This window comes from Gobio gobio (assembly GCF_949357685.1).
Source record: "Gobio gobio genome assembly, chromosome: 20".
Classification (NCBI taxonomy): domain Eukaryota; kingdom Metazoa; phylum Chordata; class Actinopteri; order Cypriniformes; family Gobionidae; genus Gobio; species Gobio gobio.
Window position 1 is genome coordinate 7,854,345 of NC_137113.1, and position 20,595 is coordinate 7,874,939.

The window sequence follows — 20,595 nt, forward strand, 5'->3', positions numbered from 1 at the left end:
TATTCAGTGAGCATGTAGCTTCAGAGATTAAACTCAATTATGTGTTTGTGGCGTATTAACATTTAGGTTTGTTCAAGTGTGTGTATATATGCGTTTTCCTTCCTGTGTCACCACACTCTCACCCTTCACTTTGTCCACCACAGCAGGCCAGCGACGGCACCAAAACCCCCCGTCTGGTCACGCAGCTTCACTTCACCAGCTGGCCCGATTTTGGCGTTCCCTTCTCGCCCATCGGCATGCTCAAGTTCCTGAAGAAGGTGAAGCAGGTGAACCCCTCGTACGCCGGGCCCATCGTGGTGCACTGCAGGTGGGTTGTCTTTCAGCATGCCTGGTGTGAAACCAGAATATCAGGCGAGAACTAAAGCTGTGCAGTCACACTTCTTGTGTGAAGTGTGACCAGTTTTGGTCTGCTAGATCAGACCCTGGGGTGCCGTGTGACGAGAGCAGGGGTGCCGTGTAAAAGTCCTTCAAATATATATATATTTTTTCACATTTTTCAAATAATTCTCTCTTTGTAAACTTTTATCAATGCATGTGAGTGCTGCCGTATGTTCGAATATGACCGGTAATTTTCGCCGTCATCACCCGGGTGTAGTGCCAGAGGACGTGAATGAGAAGTTGCGCGCACTGTGAGAAAATGTGTCTCTGTGAACTCATCCGAAAGCACACACACGTCTCACAGCGCGAAATATTGAGTTCTCTTTCAAGTCTTGTTCTTGAACGGACAAACTCACACAAAAAGTATGTCAACATGTCCATCTTGATGAGTATTCTAGCAGACATAGTCTGTATATGCCTTAAGTAAACTTAATATAGTCGAGAAAGACGACGCATATCCGAGCATTAGGTCTTAAAGGGGCAGTTGTAGCTTTGCAAGCTATCAAAGATACGCAGAGCCAGGATTGCAGCATGAGACCAAAACGGTCGTAACTTTTATTTCAACTCCTGCGCCGGAACAACGCATCAACAAAACTCTCTAGCTCTTAAAGGGGAAGTCCCAAGTATGTATGTGTGTGTGTTTGTCGGTGATATGTGAATTATGGATCAGTGATAATGTGAGGGTTGTTTGTATCTGCCCCTACACAGTAGCCTTTACTGCTGTCTGTTTAATGTCAAACAACAAAAGACAAGGACATCACTCACTGCCCTTGATTGAATAGCTTTTGTAAGTTTAATAGGATTAATCTTTAATTTATACACTCAAATATGCAATGTTATTTTACATTTGATCAATTTCTGTACCTGAAAACTAATGTTAGACGTACCTGAAAAACCTGAAAAGCATAGTTTATTTTATTAGTAGGCCTATCTTTGCTCAATAGTATTTATTTGCGCTGCTGCTTGTATTTAAATTATTTGTTCTTATTAGTTTCTTTATTTTTATTTGACAGTAGTCCCTTTTTTCCCTGAACATAGCAAATACTGAACCCGAAACCGTGAACCTAAAACCGTGATACGTACCGAACCGTGAGAAATCTGTACCGTTACACCCCTATAACGTATGCGAGGGGGTGCCACAAAATGGAGAACATTTTCAAAGGGTGCCACGACCGAAAAAAGGTTGGGAAACACTGTGCTAGATCATCGTGCAAAAATAAATAACACATTGTCTTGTGTTCTCTTTTTTATAATGATAGACATCAGTGTGTGTTTTTTGCTAGTACGTATGTGCGTTTAAATGTAAAATAAACATTATGTGGTTGAAAACACTGAATAGTTGTGATATGTGACAATCGCTGAGCATCTCTGTCTCAAGTGCGAAAGCACGTACCCAACCCGGGTCACCGCTGTGGGAACGCCTCTGCGTGATGGCGTTGTTCCCACAGCGGTGAAGCAGCGTCTCATTCCCTCTTCAGGGAACTAAGGCATATGGAACCGAAACGTTTCTGTTTGGGACAAAAACAAGAAACAAGATTGCAGTCAGAAACAAGATTATTTTTCGTACCGCATTGGCAGATAATTTTGCTTGTTTTAAGCAAAAACTCGCTTCATTTTTATTTGATTTTCCAGAAAACAAGAAAAATATCCTATGTAATTTTACTTATCCAGTAAATGCATCTTGATTTCAAGAATTTTTAGATATTTAGACTAGAAACAAGACAAAAATACTAAATAAGAAAAGCCTTTTTTGCAGTGTAATATAATTAAAGGGTTAGTTCACCCAAAAATGAAAATTCTGTCATTAATTACTTACCCTCATGTCGTTCGACACCCGTCAGACCTCCGTTCATCTTCGGAACACAAATGAAGATATTTTAGTTGAAATCTGATGGCTCTGAAAGGCCTCCATTGGCTCAATGGCACGTTACACTCTCAAGACCCTTAAAAGGTACTAAAGACGTCGTTACAAAGTCCATCTCACTACAGTGGTTCTACAATAACTTTATGAATCGCCGACAATAGTTTTTGTGCGCAAAAAAACCCTAAATAACGACTTACATAGTGATGACGATTTCAAAACAAGGCCTCATGAAGCTTTCATTTTTGGGTGAACTAACCCTTTAATTTTTTTTAAATAATGTAGGAAAGTCATACATTTTTTTTTAAATATGACTCACATTATATAGTTCAACCTAATATTTAATATTTCAAATGCCATAAAGGTCTAAACAATTATATCTTATCAAAAAGCTTTATTTTCAAGATTTGACATTTAAGTTTTATCAAGAGCCCAAACTTCCTGATCTACATTGCCAAACTTCTTACTTTTACAAAGTAACAATAACTTGCAGAATGAAGGTGCACATTTGAATTTCAACTTTCGGAAAAAGGACAAATTTTACATAACTTCCATCCACAGTAATCATTTTTGAGACCCCGCAGACCCTTTCGCGTCCACCATGCATGCATTATTAATTTGATCAGACAATGATTGACATTATTCAGAATGATTAGCATGTGATTTGAATTAGGTGAAGGAAGGTCCTTTCTCGCTGCTGATTGGTCATATACATAAAGCGAATTCATGGAGGTCAATGCCTGGGTTTCATGACACAATGTCCCGTCTGTCCGCTCGTCGTCAGTGTGTGTGTCATAGTCTTGACCCTCTGCCTTCGCCCTGTGTCCTAAACAACCAAACGCAGCGTCAGCAATACAGAGCACTTCAGTTCCTGTCAAAAGCCCTTTTGGGGGTTTGTTCATTCGGTTGGATGATCACTCATGCCCTCTAGTGTTCAGATTAGAGTAAGGCGAGGCAAAATATGTTTGTCATTGTGTTAGCAGATATTTTTTCACTTGCAGTTATTGGGAATTTATTTGAAGTAAAGACGTTATGAAAGCTATTTCATGGTGTCACAAAAAAAAGTAGAACTAAAAAAATTATTTGACACAAAATTTGTCATACAGGTTTCACCAATTTATTTTGAAATTGAATTATAACCCATAACACGTTTGTGCATATTTTGTTTTCAACATACATAAATAAATATTATATATAATATTTATTTATATTTTATATATTTATATATAAAATAAAGATATATTAACTAATTATATTAATTATATATTAATTAATTATAATTAAATATATCAACACACTGAGATGACGAGATGACAAGATATATATATATATATATGTATGTATATATATATGTATATAAACATATATTCTAATGGGAAAAAATAATTTTTATCCATCATGATCATTGATATTTTGATTATTATTTATATTATTTTAATTTGTACTATGAAAAACTAGTCCCTGTATGATGATAGGTGCATTAGAAGGCATAATTATTGCATTAAAATACTTTTATAATGCATCATACATAAAGGCTTTAAGTTTTACCAATATGTTTTTATATATATATATATATATATATATATATATATATATATATATATATATATATATATATATATATATATATATATATATATATATATATATATATATATATATATATATATATATATATATATATATATATTGTCCACTAATGAATCGCTCACAATAAGACCTGCACAAGTAAATGTATTCTTGTTGTATTTGTGAATAATTGCATCTGTGTGTCTGTGTGTTAGTGCTGGCGTGGGCAGGACAGGAACGTTCATCGTCATTGATGCCATGATTGATATGATGTACACAGAACAGAAGGTGGACGTCTCCGGTTTCGTGTCACGGATACGTGAGCAGAGATCACAGCTCATTCAGACAGATGTGAGTAGCGCATGTCGTTGGTTTTTGCATAATTCTTCATCTACCTACTTCATTTTTTATTGTCATCATAGAAAAAAACAGGTGGTGGAAGAAGTTATCTAGAAGTCATACATGTTGAAAGGTTACTGAATATCTATGTGTGTGTGTGTGTGTGTGTGTGTTGTAGTTGCAGTACTCATTCATCTATCAGGCTCTGCTGGAGTACTTCCTGTACGGGGACACAGAGCTGGACGTGTCTTCTCTGGAGGGTCACCTGCAGAAACTCCACAACACCAATGCTCCGCTTGACCGCGTGGGCCTGGAGGAGGAGTTTAAGGTGAGGATAGTTACTGACACTGGTGGTGTGTAGACATGTCTGATGTAAACAACCCCAACATAGATGAGAAGCATGAATGACGCTGAATGAAAATGCTGCGCTGATAAAATACACACTGTAAAGTTTCAGGAGTGACATCCACACGAAACAAGACTCCTGAATTTGCGATGGACAGCATGGCAACCAGAGCAAAGTTCTGGCGTACCGCGTGTTTGATATCTGCTAATATTGACAAAAGCCAACAAAGACTCGTTATGTTCTGCAATTTTAACTAAACTACCGTTTACAGAGGCGTTATGTAGAGCTGAATCATCTTTTGAAAGGCGCTTCTAATAAAGATGGTATCGATTACAACTTTACACCACCCGGTGCCAATGTTCCCTCTAATTTCTTTTCTCGTTGAGCAAAACTTTTCTCTATTGGGCGGACATTTTGGTCTCCTGAGCAAAAACTTTCTTTACCTGTACAGCACATGTAAACACACACAAAAAAGTGGTTTCATCATGCAGTTATAACTTTTAACTTTAATATGCCATTTCTATTTTATTTAACCATTGATGTAACTTAGTGATATATTAAATAAAAATAGAAACAAATTCAGAAGTCACTAAATTAAGCACATTTTACAGTGCTGTTAACTGTAGTCTTCTTTACCAAGAAATACTATTAAAATCTCCCCCAGGACAGTTCAATTCTTTATAATTTAATATAATATGAAAAAAATTAAGCAGTTTACACTGAGATGGTTCTTAATGTGTTTTTGTACAGTCATGTATTGGCGACAGGCAGCATTACCCCCTAGGAGTCTGAGCTGTTTTGGGGCCCTTTAGAAGTTTTGACATTGTCACATGGTGTCTTGGTGTTGGTTCATGTTCATTGTTCTTGGTTCATGTTTTAGTTTATCATGTTCTTGCTTTGTTTTAGTGTCTTGTTCACAGTCTTGTCATGCACTTCCTGGTTTTGTCATGTTTCAGTGTCATGTGAATCCCATGCCCTCATGTGATCTTGTGTCTTGTCCTGTCATTGGTTCATTGTCTCATCACTGTTCACAGGTGTCACTTGTCTTGTCATTAGTCTGTGTGTGTATTTTAGCCCTCATGTTTGCCATGTGTCTTTGTCTGTTATTAACGTTGTAACCCGTTGGTGGTGAGTCTGTTTATCTGTTCTAGTTTAGGTCATGCCAAGTCAAGTCAAGTTTAGTTAAGTTAGCCAAGCCAAGTTTTTTGTTTATGGTTTTTATGTTTTGATATATTGAATAAAACTGCACTTGGGTTCTGCAACTCGCCTCCAGTGGATCTATGTTACAGAATAACAGACCTACAAAATGGACCCAGCAGTTGTATCCTTGCTTCGTCTACGCCAGGGAAACCAAGCCATAGAGAACTATGTGGAGGAGTTTTGTGGACTGTGCTACCAGGTGAACTTTAATGATGTTGCCCTCAAGGGTATTTTCTTAAATGGACTTAATGACCTTTTAAGGTATTTGATGCCAGAGAGCAATTCTCCAGGAACTCTAGCTGGATATATTGACTATGCACTTCAGTTGAGTGGCTCATCTTTTACTGTGGGAACGGTGGATGAGGAGCTCCACGTTCCCACAGTACTCTCCACCCCAGTGAGCCCAGCCCACGTCCATGCTCCAGCCCACGTCCATGCTCCAGCCCACGTCCATGCTCCAGCCCACGTCCATGCTCCAGCCCACGTCCATGCTCCAGCCCACGTCCATGCTCCAGCCCACGTCCATGCTCCAGCCCACGTCCAGGCTCCAGCCCACGTCCAGGCTCCAGCCCACGTCCAGGCTCCAGCCCACGTCCAGGCTCCAGCCCACGTCCAGGCTCCAGCCCACGTCCAGGCTCCAGCCCACGTCCAGGCTCCAGCCCACGTCCAGGCTCCAGCCCACGTCCAGGCTCCAGCCCACGTCCAGGCTCCAGCCCACGTCCAGGCTCCAGCCCACGTCCAGGCTCCAGCCCACGTCCCCGTCCAGGCTCCAGCCCACGTCCCCGTCCAGGCTCCAGCCCACGTCCCCGTCCAGGCTCCAGCCCACGGCCCCGTCCAGGCTCCAGCCCACGGCCCCGTCCAGGCTCCAACCCACGGCCCCGTCCAGGCTCCAGCCCACGGCCCCGTCCAGGCTCCAGCCCACGGCCCCGTCCAGGCTCCAGCCCACGGCCCCGTCCAGGCTCCAGCCCACGGCCCCGTCCAGGCTCCAGCCCACGGCCCCGTCCAGGCTCCAGCCCACGGCCCCGTCCAGGCTCCAGCCCACGGCCCCGTCCAGGCTCCAGCCCACGGCCCCGTCCAGGCTCCAGCCCACGGCCCCGTCCAGGCTCCAGCCCACGCCCCGTCCAGGCTCCAGCCCACGGCCCCGCTGTCCCACCCAAGAAAATTTTGGGGGGGGGCAGGGGGTACATGGAGGCCATGAAGGCCACGCCTCTGTGGGCCCCTGAACCGCCATTACCGCCATGGCCGCCATGGCCTGATGAACTGCCGTTGCCGCCATGGCCTCCCACGCCACAGGGTCCAGGTCCGCCCACGCCACAGGGTCCAGGTCCGCCCACGCCACAGGGTCCAGGTCCGCCCACGCCACAGGGTCCAGGTCCGCCCACGCCACAGGGTCCAGGTCCGCCCACGCCACAGGGTCCAGGTCCGCCCACGCTCCCAGGCCCGGCCGTGTCATGTCTGGGTCCGGTGCCCCTGCACGGGCCTGGCCCCCCATCCCTCCCCCAAGACCGCCCCCCAAGACTTTTTGTTAAGACTCTTTGTTAGGTTATTGATGTGTTGGTGTTGTTTGGGCGTCAGGGGCCGCCCATAGAGGGGGGGATCTGTCACATGGTGTCTTGGTGTTGGTTCATGTTCATTGTTCTTGGTTCATGTTTTAGTTTATCATGTTCTTGCTTTGTTTTAGTGTCTTGTTCACAGTCTTGTCATGCACTTCCTGGTTTTGTCATGTTTCAGTGTCATGTGAATCCCATGCCCTCATGTGATCTTGTGTCTTGTCCTGTCATTGGTTCATTGTCTCATCACTGTTCACAGGTGTCACTTGTCTTGTCATTAGTCTGTGTGTGTATTTTAGCCCTCATGTTTGCCATGTGTCTTTGTCTGTTATTAACGTTGTAACCCGTTGGTGGTGAGTCTGTTTATCTGTTCTAGTTTAGGTCATGCCAAGTCAAGTCAAGTTTAGTTAAGTTAGCCAAGCCAAGTTTTTTGTTTATGGTTTTTATGTTTTGATATATTGAATAAAACTGCACTTGGGTTCTGCAACTCGCCTCCAGTGGATCTATGTTACAGACATGCTCTGACATTTGTTTTTTTCAGTTGCTTATAAACACATTAATGGCAAAAGTGTAATTACACTGTATTCAGCACAAACTGGGCTACCATAATATCTAAGCAACATGTATGTACATGCTTGTATTTTTAAGAGAAAAAAGTTTATGCATGGTTTTTGAAAAAAAAAAAAAAAACACTTTCTACAAAAAAAACCGATATTAACTCATTAAATTAAAAAAATAACATTAGGCTATAATATTTAAACATCAATATGAAGAAAAATACGTTTGATTGGTACTATATTTATAGCATCTGAGCAGACATTTGCGAATAAAAGCTTTATTGATGTGACACTAGGCACATTTTAATCTGTCCAAAACAGGCCAAATAAATCTTGTCTAAACAGTCTTGCGTCTATGATGTACATTTTATATTGCAGCAGGATTCATATTTAAACTGTCTTTTTGCGTTTAATATTCACAGATGCTAACAGAATAAACTTAACAGAATAAAGCCTACCTTACAATCAGCCCTGAATCCGTTGCTATAAGAAATGAACAGCTTTTTATGAGGTTTATTATTTCAGGATTATTGCTCAATGCGTCTCAAAACGATGTAGTTGAAGTAACGTTACAGTGCTTCACTAGATGTGTTTGTATGAGTTGATGTGTGGGCGTTGACTCTGGATCATCAGTATTTGAATCTCAATAGAGCGCGCGATCCGTGGGCGTGGCCGCATTAGCGGATAATGAAGTGGCTCGCGGGTGACTGACATCTATCACTTTTCAACCAGATTACATAAACACAGAATATTTGTTTTCAATTTGGTTTACATTGTTTAAAACCTGACATTTCAACGTTTCTTTAGACATATGTCTCATGTTTGTGAGACAAGTATTCACTAAGCTGGAGTTCCTTTTCTGAAGACTATCTGAATGAACGCCTTTGACAGAGAGGCTGCAGATCGCGCATCATGTTTGTTTTCTTTATTTTGCAAAAAGCAAAACATTTTGTTTTTATTGTGACTGTACACAAAAAAATAGAAACTTAACAGATTATAATGATGTATAACACTTGCCTGAATGATTAAAAAAACGATACTTTTTTGAGTCTCTTTGGCACTGATAAAAAAAAACGCCAGCGCGACAGCCGACTCGAGAGGGTTAAACCATCTATATTAAATGTTTGTTTATTGTTTATGAATTTCCAAGATTTTCTATATCAAGGGTTTTCAAACGTTTTAATGGCAAGGATCCCTAAACAATCCCCTTGTGAGATCAATTCTTTATTAGGCTTTCACTATAATACAATTATAATAGCCTATAATATAAAATAAAAACTAATGGAAGTATTTAAACTGAAAGTATTATTATATCAGTTTAACTGCTTAAATTTGTTAAAAACAAAAAAACTGAAGTAATTAAATAGATCTAATATCTAAATATGTTCAATGGAACATGTGAACTCCTTTATAGTTCTCTAAACATCACTGAAACCCAAACCACACACACTATTTAAACTGATGTGTGTTACTTTGGTGTTTAGAGTTTGCACGCTTCACTTGTGGTGGGTGTTATTTCCACCACTTAATCAAGCCACTCTTCTTTAAAACATGATGAGGTTTTATTCCACGTCTTTGCGTTTCTCGTTGCCTCTCATTTTGAGCTATTTGGACCGCAAACACGACTCACTGTTGCGTGCTCACACGTGAAATCATTATCTTTCTATGAAACCTGTAAACCGCATCCACCGGTTCTAACACGATAGCCATACTAACTCTAGAGCAGTAGAACAGAGCACTGCAATTATTTCTCATTTAAACTACAATCAAATGGATTTCTCCCTAAATTTCGCGCTGTGTCTATCGTCTGCGCTGCATTTTATTCTTTCTGCGCGGCCACGCACGCTTAGAGGGGACATTGCCTGGTGCCAACAAGTGACTTATACATTTCAGTGTGGACTAAAACATGCCTTAGATATTGATTGAAAATGTTTGATCCTTTATTTTTATAGTTCTTTTGCCGTTTAATCTGTTTGAAACAGTTTACTTTATACATTTTGTTTGTGTGTGTATTGTTTTATTGTATTCAATTATTTTTCGTATTAGAACAAAAAAGATATTAAACCTCTTAGGAGGACAACACTTTTTGTTACTGAATTCAATACCGTGATAATGCATTATACCAAAATTTGGTACCGTCACTAGCCTAGTGGTGTGTAATTGTTGATCGATCTGGATTTTATGAATTTCTGTTTTTTTCAGAAACTGACAAACATGCGTATAATGAAGGAAAACATGAGGACGGGCAACCTGCCGGCCAACATGAAGAAAAACAGAGTCCTTCAGATCATTCCATGTGAGTTTAAGATCTTCTGCACTCGTGAACATCGAAAACCCTGAATAATTTATGCCAGCTAATAAAAAAAACAAGGTTAAATATTAGTTGAAGAAAGTTTTTAGGAACATACACTAAATTGAAAAAAGTATTGACACCCCTCCAAATCATTTAATTCAGGTGTTCCAATCACTTCCATGGCCACAGGTGAATAAAATAAAGCACTAGGCATGCAGACGCTTCTACAAACATTTGGGTCGCTCTCAGGAGCTCAGTGAACTCAAGCGTGGTACCGTGATTGGCTGCCACCTGTGCAATAAATCCATTCGTGAAATTTCCTCACTACTAAATATTCCACAGTCAACTGTTAGTGGTATTATAACAAAGTGGAAGCAATTGGGAACAACAGCAACTCAGCCACGTAAAAACACAGAGCAGGGTCAGCGCATGCTGAGGGTCACAGTCCGCAGAATTCGCCGGAGAGTCAATAGCTACAGACCTCCAAACTTCATGTGGCCTTCAGATTAGCTCAAGAACAGTGTGTAGAGCTTCATGGAATGGGTTTCCATGGCCAAGCAGCTCATCCAAGCCTTACATCACAAAGTGATGACAAAGCGTGGGATGCAGTGGGTTAAAGCACGCCGCCACTGGACTCTAGAGCAGTGGAGACGTGTTTCTCTGACTGCATTGTGCCAACTGTAAAGTTTGGTGAAGGGGGGATTATGGTGTGGGGTTGTTTATCAGGGGTTGGGCTTGGCCCCTTAGTTCCAGTGAAAGGAACTCTTAATGCTTCAGCATACCAAGACATTTTGGACAATTTCATGCTCCCAACTTTGTGGGAACAGTTTGGGGAATCCTAAACCTTGTGGAAAGCCTTCCCAGAAGAGTTGAAGCTGTTGTAGCTGTAAATGGTGGGCCAACTCCATATTAAACTCTACGAATTAAGAATGGGATGCCATTAAGATTTGTAATCTGAATAGACTTTCTTTCCATCTGTCAAATGCATGTTATTGTGCTGCCCGGCTTTGTTTACAAGGAAGTTAATCTGAAATCTCTCTTCCTTTTCCTGTTCTTCTTGTGCCTTCAGTTGTAATCGTGAGACATGCAGTTCAAAACACCCCAAGTTTATGCTAGAGGTCAATAGGTTCATTCATGTTTCATTTGATGGCTTTTCTCATTCATTTGTTCAGATGATTTTAATCGAGTCATCCTATCGATGAGAAGAGGTCAGGAGTTCACCGATTATATCAACGCATCTTTCATTGATGTAAGTATTTAAGACTCTTTTCAAGTTCCAGAGGCGTTTCATGATGAAACATGAAGGAAATAAGCATTGTTTTCTTTTAACACAAGACCAGGGATACTTGTTGAGAAAGTAAATAGGGACAATTTTCATTAAAAAAAAAATTCTGAAAGTTTTCTTTGGGCTTGAGTTAGTATTTGGGTTAATCTGTGACTGTGACAGTTTACCATCCACAAATATTTCTTACCTGGCAGCCATGGACCTTTATTTTTACATTATTTTTCTTAAAAATTAATATTTTTGTTCTTATGACAGTAGCATTATTAAGCTATTTTTCCATTGGAAAAAGTCAAATGGTAAAAAACTGCATCCTAGATTAAACTTAAAATGGTAAAACTTCAAACTCAGTTTCATATTTTTGTGGAAATACTTTTTTTTCAGTATTCATTGATAAATATAGTTCAAAAGAACAGCATTTATTTGAAATAGAAGTCTTTTGTGACATTATAAACGTCTTTACTGTCATCTTTAATCAAATGAATGCATCCTTGCTGAATAAAAGTATTTGTTTATTTTGTCTCTTACATTAGTTTGGGTCAGACTATTATTCTTATAATTCAGCTCAAACCATGTATTATGTTGCATTTCCCAATAAACTGGAAAGTATTTTCGCTCCAAGGCCAGTTTGTATGGTTATTTTTGATCTGTAGTATTCATATATATCTCATGTGTTTATGTTTGTCAGGGGTACCGGCAGAAGGACTATTACATCGCCACACAGGGTCCTCTGTCGCACACGGTCGATGATTTCTGGAGGATGGTTTGGGAATGGAAGTGTCACTCAATCGTGATGCTAACAGAACTGCAGGAGAGAGATCAGGTACAAACACACACGTTACAAATCCAGTTGCGCAGACACTCTCACAGAACTTCTAAGAATAAATCCTGTCAGCTTTGTCATTTGGTGTGTGTGTGTGTGTGTTGCAGGACAAGTGTTTTCAGTACTGGCCTACTGAGGATTCAGTGACTTACGGGGACTTCACGGTGGAGATTAAAGGAGACACGCTGTGTGACACGTTCAGTCTCAGAGATCTGGTGCTCACATACGGCCCGGTGAGCGTGCATTATGATCTTATTTGCATTGTAATAGCTAGGGTTGGGAACCGAGAACCGGTTCTTATGCAGAACCGATACTGATTTTTGAAAAATACCAGAACCGCGCGAAATTCCTACGTTTCGGTTCCGAAAACGGTTCTGGTGCAATGTGTGTGCGAAGCGCTGGGAGAGTATCCTTTAATAGCGAGCGACAGCTCACCTCATCATGAATATTAATTACGTTGCCTGCTGCTTCCAGGAGTGCAACCAATTAACGCAGTTCAGCACTGAAAGCCCTCGCGCTACATATTCACGGTTTTGCGTCAGATATTTTCGCATGGTGAAGAGAAAGTCACAGGATTCATTTCCAAAGAATGAATGACGATGAAGCAAAATGTATCACGTGTGAAAAGTTAATAACATGCAAAGGACACTAGCAATTTGACAAAACATTTGCAACAGCGAGGAATCAACCTCAAAACATGTAATGTTTCAAACTGTTTAAGGAAGACTGCTGCACCTTGCACGTCCCCATTGCCAGGTAGGAATTCATACACGGGTAAATGTTATTTCAGTAGTAATAAACTATAGAGACTATCAATACACTCACCTAAAGGATTATTAGGAACACCTGTTCAATTTCTCATTAATGCAATTATCTAATCAACCAATCACATGGCAGTTGCTTCAATGCATTTAGGGGTGTGGTCCTGGTCAAGACAATCTCCTGAACTCCAAACTGAATGTCAGAATGGGAAAGAAAGGTGATTTAAGCAATTTTGAGCGTGGCATGGTTGTTGGTGCCAGACGGGCTGGTCTGAGTATTTCACAATCTGCTCAGTTACTGGGAATTTCACGCACAACCATTTCTAGGGTTTACAAAGAATGGTGGGAAAAGGGAAAAACATCTAGTATGCGGCAGTCCTGTGGGCGAAAATGCCTTGTTGATGCTAGAGGTCAGAGGAGAATGGGCCGACTGATTCAAGCTGATAGAAGAGCAACTTTGACTGAAATAACCACTCGTTACAACCGAGATATGCAGCAAAGCATTTGTGAAGCCACAACACGCACAACCTTGAGGCGGATGGGCTACAGTTTGCACAAGCTCACCAAAATTGGACAGTTGAAGACTGGAAAAATGTTGCCTGGTCTGATGAGTCTCGATTTCTGTTGAGACATTCAGATGGTAGAGTCAGAATTTGGCATTAACAGAATGAGAACATGGATCCATCATGCCTTGTTACCACTGTGCAGGCTGGTGGTGGTGGTGTAATGGTGTGGGGGATGTTTTCTTGGCACACTTTAGGCCCCTTAGTGCCAATTGGTCATCAATGCATGTTTTAAATGCCACGGCCTACCTGAGCATTGTTTCTGACCATGTCCATCCCTTTATGACCACCATGTACCCATCCTCTGATGGCTACTTCCAGCAGGATAATGCACCATGTCACAAAGCTCGAATCATTTCAAATTGGGTTTTTTTAACATGACAATGAGTTCACTAACTAAACTAAAATGGCCCCCACAGTCACCAGATCTCAACCCAATAGAGCATCTTTGGGATGTGATGGAACGGGAGCTTCGTGCCCTGGATGTGCATCCCACAAATCTCCATCAACTGCAAGATGCTATTCTATCAATATGGGCCAACATTTCTAAAGAATGCTTTCAGCAGCTTGTTGAATCAATGCCACGTAGAATTAAGGCAGTTCTGAAGGCGAAAGGGGGTCAAACACAGTATTAGTATGGTGTTCCTAATAATCCTTTAGGAGAGTGTTTATATATATATATATATATATATATATATATATAGAGAGAGAGAGAGAGAGAGAGAGAGAGAGGGGGAGGGGGAGAGGGAGAGAGAGAGAGAGAGAGATGTAATGCTGAATTACCACTTATTATTTACAAGTTCGCTGAATAACTGAATTACTATTAAATTAATATACAACTAATTAATAAATATAACTAATAAATATATTTTATAACTTGGTTTTATTCAGAGACAGAAAGAGAAAATGTAATAAGACAATTTCAGTGTTCATTTGAACATATTTAATTTTAATGTCCATAAATTAAATTTTTTTTGCAAGAATGGCTTAATTAATACTGTAATATATGTTCAATATAGGACTTTTTTTGACATTGCCAACCTGTAAATTAATTTGAGAGCAAGTAATAAACACAAAAAGGATTGTTTCAGTTGCGTATTGTGCCTTTTTCCTTTACCACTATTTGTTTAATCATTTTAATGGAACCGGAATCGTTAGGCGGAACCGGAACCGGAAAATTTCTCACGATTCCCAACCCTAGTAATTGCTAATATTGCATATACAGTTCCAATTGCATGAAGTCGCTTCGGTATACTTTTGGAGTTAATATGTGGAGGCCACATGGATGAATTGCAATGCATGTTGGTGTGTATGTGTTTTCTTAACAGGAGAAGCAGACACGTTTGGTTCGGCACTTTCATTTCCATGGCTGGCCAGAGATCGGAATCCCAGCCGAAGGCAAAGGGATGATCGACATCATCGCATCGGTGCAGAAACAACAGCAGCAGTCGGGAAACCACCCCATCGTCGTGCACTGCAGGTAAAACTAGCTGTCTAAAAGAAGTCATCCCATAGACCAGGGTTTCCCAAACTGTAGGACACCAAATGCAAGTAAAAATCAGCGTTGAAATGGTGTCGTTTGCCAGTTGCCCAGTAATATTTTTATGAACTTTGACAATGCATGTGACATGTGACGTAAGTGCGTGTCAGAAGTAATGCGGAACCAAACCTGTGTGCTTCTCCTGTTAGGAAAGCCATGGCGGTCCACCGTTCTTCCACGTTACTACTCGTGCAAACATCACAATGCACTTACGTCACATGTCACAAAGTCCCTCCTGTGAACGCTCGAATGACAGTATACCAGAGATTCCGCTTTATTTTACAGTACATGTACTTACAGTGCACTTACCTAAGAAAATACTGGGTAATATAAGGTAACTACAGGGGTTAAGGTTAGGTTTAGGGGTATGTTCAGGGTTAGTACCTATAGTTATTGTAATTACTATGATAAGTACATACATAGGGTACAGGACTGTAAAATAAAGTGCTAACAGACCAGAAGCATTGATTTATAGTTAAAAAATATTATCATTTTTCTTACACACATCATTTATTTTCCTAAAAATCTGAAGAAAGTCATTTACATCAGGGATGGCATGAGTGTGAATTTAAATTTTTTGGTGAATTACCCCTTTAACAGTTTGCATTTAAACCTTTTTGAAATGGACAGGTACTTGTGCTCAACCAGCTCTTTCCTAACTGTTTTTCGGCGTGTGTGTTCTGCAGTGCCGGAGCGGGTCGGACCGGTACGTTTATCGCTCTCAGTAATATTCTGGAGCGAGTGAAAGCCGAGGGTTTGCTGGACGTGTTTCAGACTGTGAAAAGTTTACGAATGCAGCGGCCACACATGGTGCAGACAGTGGTCAGTTCAACCCTTCACACACTTCATATCCATTACCCATTTACATGCAGAACGCATCATCATTTCTGCTAGAATACTTCAATAAAAATGTGGTAACTTGCTATTACATACATACATATTACAAAAAAAGTGACAAAATGACAGAATTCTGAAAGCATCTTAAGGTCTTTGAAGGTAGTTTTTATTCATAAATTTTATGTTTTATTCAAGTAATATAAATTAATGAAATAATAATAATATAAATTAATTAGTAATTTCGAAAAAATATATTTTTAATGTCAGTCTTATATGAATTTAATTAATTAATTGTATTATGATTTAATACAGGTAATATACGTAAATCGGTTAAGTAATATCAATTATTAGTATAGATTAATTTTGATTAAATTAATATTATTAATATCACATCCATGATTAAAATAATAATTTTAATGTCAATTCCTATTTCATTTAATATTAATTAATTTTATTATGACTTAATTCAAGTAATATAAATGAATGAAATTATAATAATATAAATTAATTAGTAATATTGAAAAGATGTCAATGTCAATTTTATATGAATTTAATAATTAATTGTATTATGATTTAATACAAGCAAAATAAATCAGCTAAATAATATACATTTTTAGTATAAATTAATTAGTCATTTTGATTAAATTAATATTTTTAATATCACAGCCATGATTAAAATAATCAATCAATTACAAATTAATGTAATATTAATTAATTGTATTGACTTAATTCAAGTAATACAAATTACTGAAATAATAATAATACTATAAATTAAATTAATTGGTAGTATTATTAATATCACAAACATAATTAAAATAATCGTTTTAATGTCAATTCACAATTAATTTAATATTAATACATTTTATTATGACTTAATTTGAGTAAAATAAAATGAATTAAATAATAATAATACGTTAATCTGTAAAATTGAAAACAATATTTTTAATGGCAATCTTATGAATTTAATTATTCTTTTTATTATAATTTAATACAAATAATATAAATGAGCTAAATAAACATTATCACTATAAATTAATTTGTTATATTGATTAAATTGAATATTTATAATATTACAACCATGATTAAAATAATCGTTTTAATGTCAATTTCAAATAAATGTAATATTAATTCATTTTATTGACTTAATTCAAGTAATATAAATTAATTAATTAGTAATCGAGTCAATTATGATTCATATAAAAAGATAAAAAAAATATTACGAAATACAGCAACAAAAACAGTTAACAACAACTGAGGTAACTATCATATTTGATGACTATCGTAGTAAACATCTGTAATGCTGCGTTCACACCAAACGCGAATAAAGCGTTAAAATCGCGTCTACCGATGCGCTCTAGTTGGACGCTTGAACATGTTGAATCCATTCGCATGTCCACAGAAAAAATAGAGCGTTTGAAGCGAAATAGACAAATCGCTTCAGGAGAAATATGTCATAAAAACACTCTTTTCATTTTCATTAAAAAAATATATTAAACATTAATAGACACACAAATGTGGTCCAGGCAATGCCTACATTATCTTCACTGCATGTATATTTAAATATCCTTAAAAAAAATTATTTATGAAACTAGGGATGGGAATTTTTGTCAATTTCTCATTTCGATTATCGATAGGTCTCAAAAACGAGTACTCAAGTATTTGGGGACGGGGCTTGGGGGGTGGGTGGTGCGTCTCCGTCATGGAGATATTACGAAAATTAATGTTGAAATGAGCTGAAACTGAAGAGAATGAACACCAGTTGGTAACGGCAGCGCTTTACTAGCTGGTTATTAAACTCAACCAAATGTGTCCATATGAGATTAATCAGATATAGACAACATAAAAGTAATCTAACTACTTGCATCTGCAGAAAAGGACGCGGAGGTGCACATGAGCTTCACCGCGCTTGTGGATTTCCTTTAACAGCTGATACACGGGGAACTAAAGTAAATTACAGATAATTTACAACATTCTATTACAATCTTGTTTTCATTATAATGCGATGTATATGACAGATTAGCGCTGTACATCTTGCACTGTATTTCATGATCACAGTGATTCCAGGCAACACTGCAGTGCGCGCTTCAGTTTCACTTTATTTCGCCGGTCTGGAAGGCGTGCTGTCTAACGCTAACCAATCAAACCTCAGTTACCGCCAAAAATGCCGCAATAACCAATCAGAAAAATAGACAAATATATTTTTTAAAGTCAGAGCGATCAAACTTTTTTTTGCCCTCAGTCAAAACGATTTGGCAGACAACAAATTATAGATTCATGACGCCATAGATCGCCCGTTAGATCCACACAAGACGAAATGACCTATCGGTAAGCCCCGCCCCCCTTAGTTACTGTTGCTAACTCGGACAAACAAACGGAGATGCTATATCTTACAATGACAGCTGTCAGTGTGAAAACCTTATCCCAAGATGTTTCTGGACACAGAATGTAGCGTATATCCCGTCCGAATGATGACCAAACTTTACTGATGGTTTGTCAAGTTTATTATGTCATTTTTCACTCCAAAAAATCATCGTCAGCGCTGAACAAACAAAAGCATAAGAAGTGCGCATTAACATCTCATTCACAAACTATCTCTCTCCGTTGCATTACCATTAACATACACAGCAAATTACACAGATACAACTGACAGTAAACAAACATATACACAGACCGTATGCCTTTTCGGGGGTGCAGTTAATAACTGGTAACGTAAACTTTGTATCTGCAAAACAACTCCGATAAACTGCGAGTGTGAGCTCTCCCTTTCACTATAATTCCCATCAAAATAGGAGTCCTCCTTAGTAGGACAGATAATGTAGACTTTAAACATATCTAAAATTAAATTAATTTACATATAACCAGTTTAATATGGAGAGGCACTGAAATGTAGACCTTCGTGTTTTTGACCTACACGTTAACTTACATGACGTGAGAACAGTTAGTTATTTCGGTTTGTATGTTAGCAGGGACTTTAATCGTAACTTAACGAGAGTATGACAAACAGAAAATCCTCTCAGGATCCCTGGAGTCAGTGCTACAGTACCTCAGGCACGACATTTTTGCATTTTTGTAGCATAAACACCATCAAACCGATCAGAGCTTCGGATTTTCCAATGTTTCTCTATGGCGCTGACACCTAAAGATTGCCGCGAATTGACGGCAAAGTTCAAATTTTTTAACTCGCCGTCAGACGCAAATTCGTTTCAAACGCGTGAATGCACAAAAAGCACCTCTCGCACGTATCGCGCAAGACGCTCAATTTGCGTCAAATTCGCGTCATTCACACGAACTGGCGGAATCGCGTCCATCGCGCCGCAGGACCTCCAGACCAGCGTCAACGCGCCTTTCCATTGACTTAACATTGAAATCACTCGCTCCTGACGTTCGGTGTGAACGCAGCATAAGGCGTAATGAAGTGTGTCTGTGTGTTTGCGAATAACCCGACTGAATTGTCCTCGTTCCTTCTTTCTGCCCGCAGGAACAGTATGACTTCTGCTACAGAGTGGTACAGGACTTTGTCGACATTTTCTCAGACTATGCCAATTTCAAATGATCTGATCTGCCTTAAATGTTTGAGTTTGATGCTTTTTTACACGCCAGTCGATCAGGATTTTACACCGCGACTGGAAGATAATTACGCTCTATTTTGCTATGCACTTCTCCTCGATGTTACTAAAATACCATATCTATCTGTAAGATACTAAGGCTTCTAAAGTTTTAAAAACTGTACATGGTTTTGTCTCCTTTATAACATATTTAAATGGGTTCTTTTTTATTTTCGATCATTCCAGTTGGGCTTCTGTTGTTATTGTAAAATAGTGTTTTGTCTGTTTGTTTGTTTGTTCAACTAATTATTTTTATTACGCGATTCATGTAGAATTTGTAAAGCTGTAGGGGGTATGTATTTATGCACTGTTGCAGACGGGACATCCTGCGAGATGATAAAGCATGTACGTGAATGTTCCATGCCATTTTATTTATTAGATACAGAGTTATCGTCTTACATTTTATGGAAGATATCATTGTGTCAAAAGGTTGTTTTATTCCTGTCTTTAACATTGTGCTCATCAGCCATTGCAAATGTGAACATTTTTCAATTTTGGTTTCAAAGCAGCAAATATACAGCCACCGCATAAAGAGAGCGAGAGAGATTATTTTGGTTTCACAGGATACGGCTAAAGTATTAAGAAAGGCACAAACACATTTTCATGGTTTAACATCAGCAAGAGTTTATATAAGATGTGATCTTGCACAGAAACAGCAACTGTATGAGACTCATGACCTCTGACCTTAAACGTCCTGCCTCTGTTTCCCTGAGAATGATGCTGAGAAAAACTGCACAGGTTTTTAAAGCACACACGTCACTGATTGTTTGCCTTGCAGAAGGCCAAGGATTTACAAATAAATGAACAAATGCATTATGAAATCACGTCGTTGTCCTGTCTTATTTTTGTTGGGTTTATTTGCTAAATTAAGGCTATGATAATAAATAATCATAAAGTACATATCATAAAAACAAATGCATATATAATAATAAAAATGGCTAAATAAAATAAATGTATAATTAAAATGGCTTTAATTAAGTATTCATGTGCTTTAAATTGGCTAATAGTAAATAATAATAATATAATAAAATTATTTAAAATATGAAACATGGCTAAATAAAGGTTTAATCGTTTTAAAATGTATTATATAA

The 20,595-nt window shown here is 38.7% G+C and overlaps 1 protein-coding gene across 4 annotated transcripts in view; it reads left to right on the top strand.

Annotated features, from left to right (window-relative positions):
• The window catches only part of ptprea (protein tyrosine phosphatase receptor type Ea), a 130,730-nt gene extending 110,402 nt beyond the window's left edge, over positions 1–20,328 (top strand). For all 4 annotated transcript variants that reach the window (XM_079846055.1, XM_079846054.1, XM_079846057.1 and 1 more), the window contains 10 exons: positions 144–307; positions 4,024–4,159; positions 4,326–4,475; positions 10,003–10,096; positions 11,266–11,342; positions 12,064–12,198; positions 12,306–12,431; positions 14,851–15,002; positions 15,749–15,884; positions 19,378–20,328. In XM_079846055.1, coding sequence (XP_079702181.1) covers positions 144–307; positions 4,024–4,159; positions 4,326–4,475; positions 10,003–10,096; positions 11,266–11,342; positions 12,064–12,198; positions 12,306–12,431; positions 14,851–15,002; positions 15,749–15,884; positions 19,378–19,452 — 1,245 coding nt within the window. In that variant the 3' untranslated portion in view covers positions 19,453–20,328. The remainder of the gene's footprint in view (positions 1–143; positions 308–4,023; positions 4,160–4,325; positions 4,476–10,002; positions 10,097–11,265; positions 11,343–12,063; positions 12,199–12,305; positions 12,432–14,850; positions 15,003–15,748; positions 15,885–19,377) is intronic.
• The last annotated feature ends 267 nt before the right edge of the window (positions 20,329–20,595 follow it).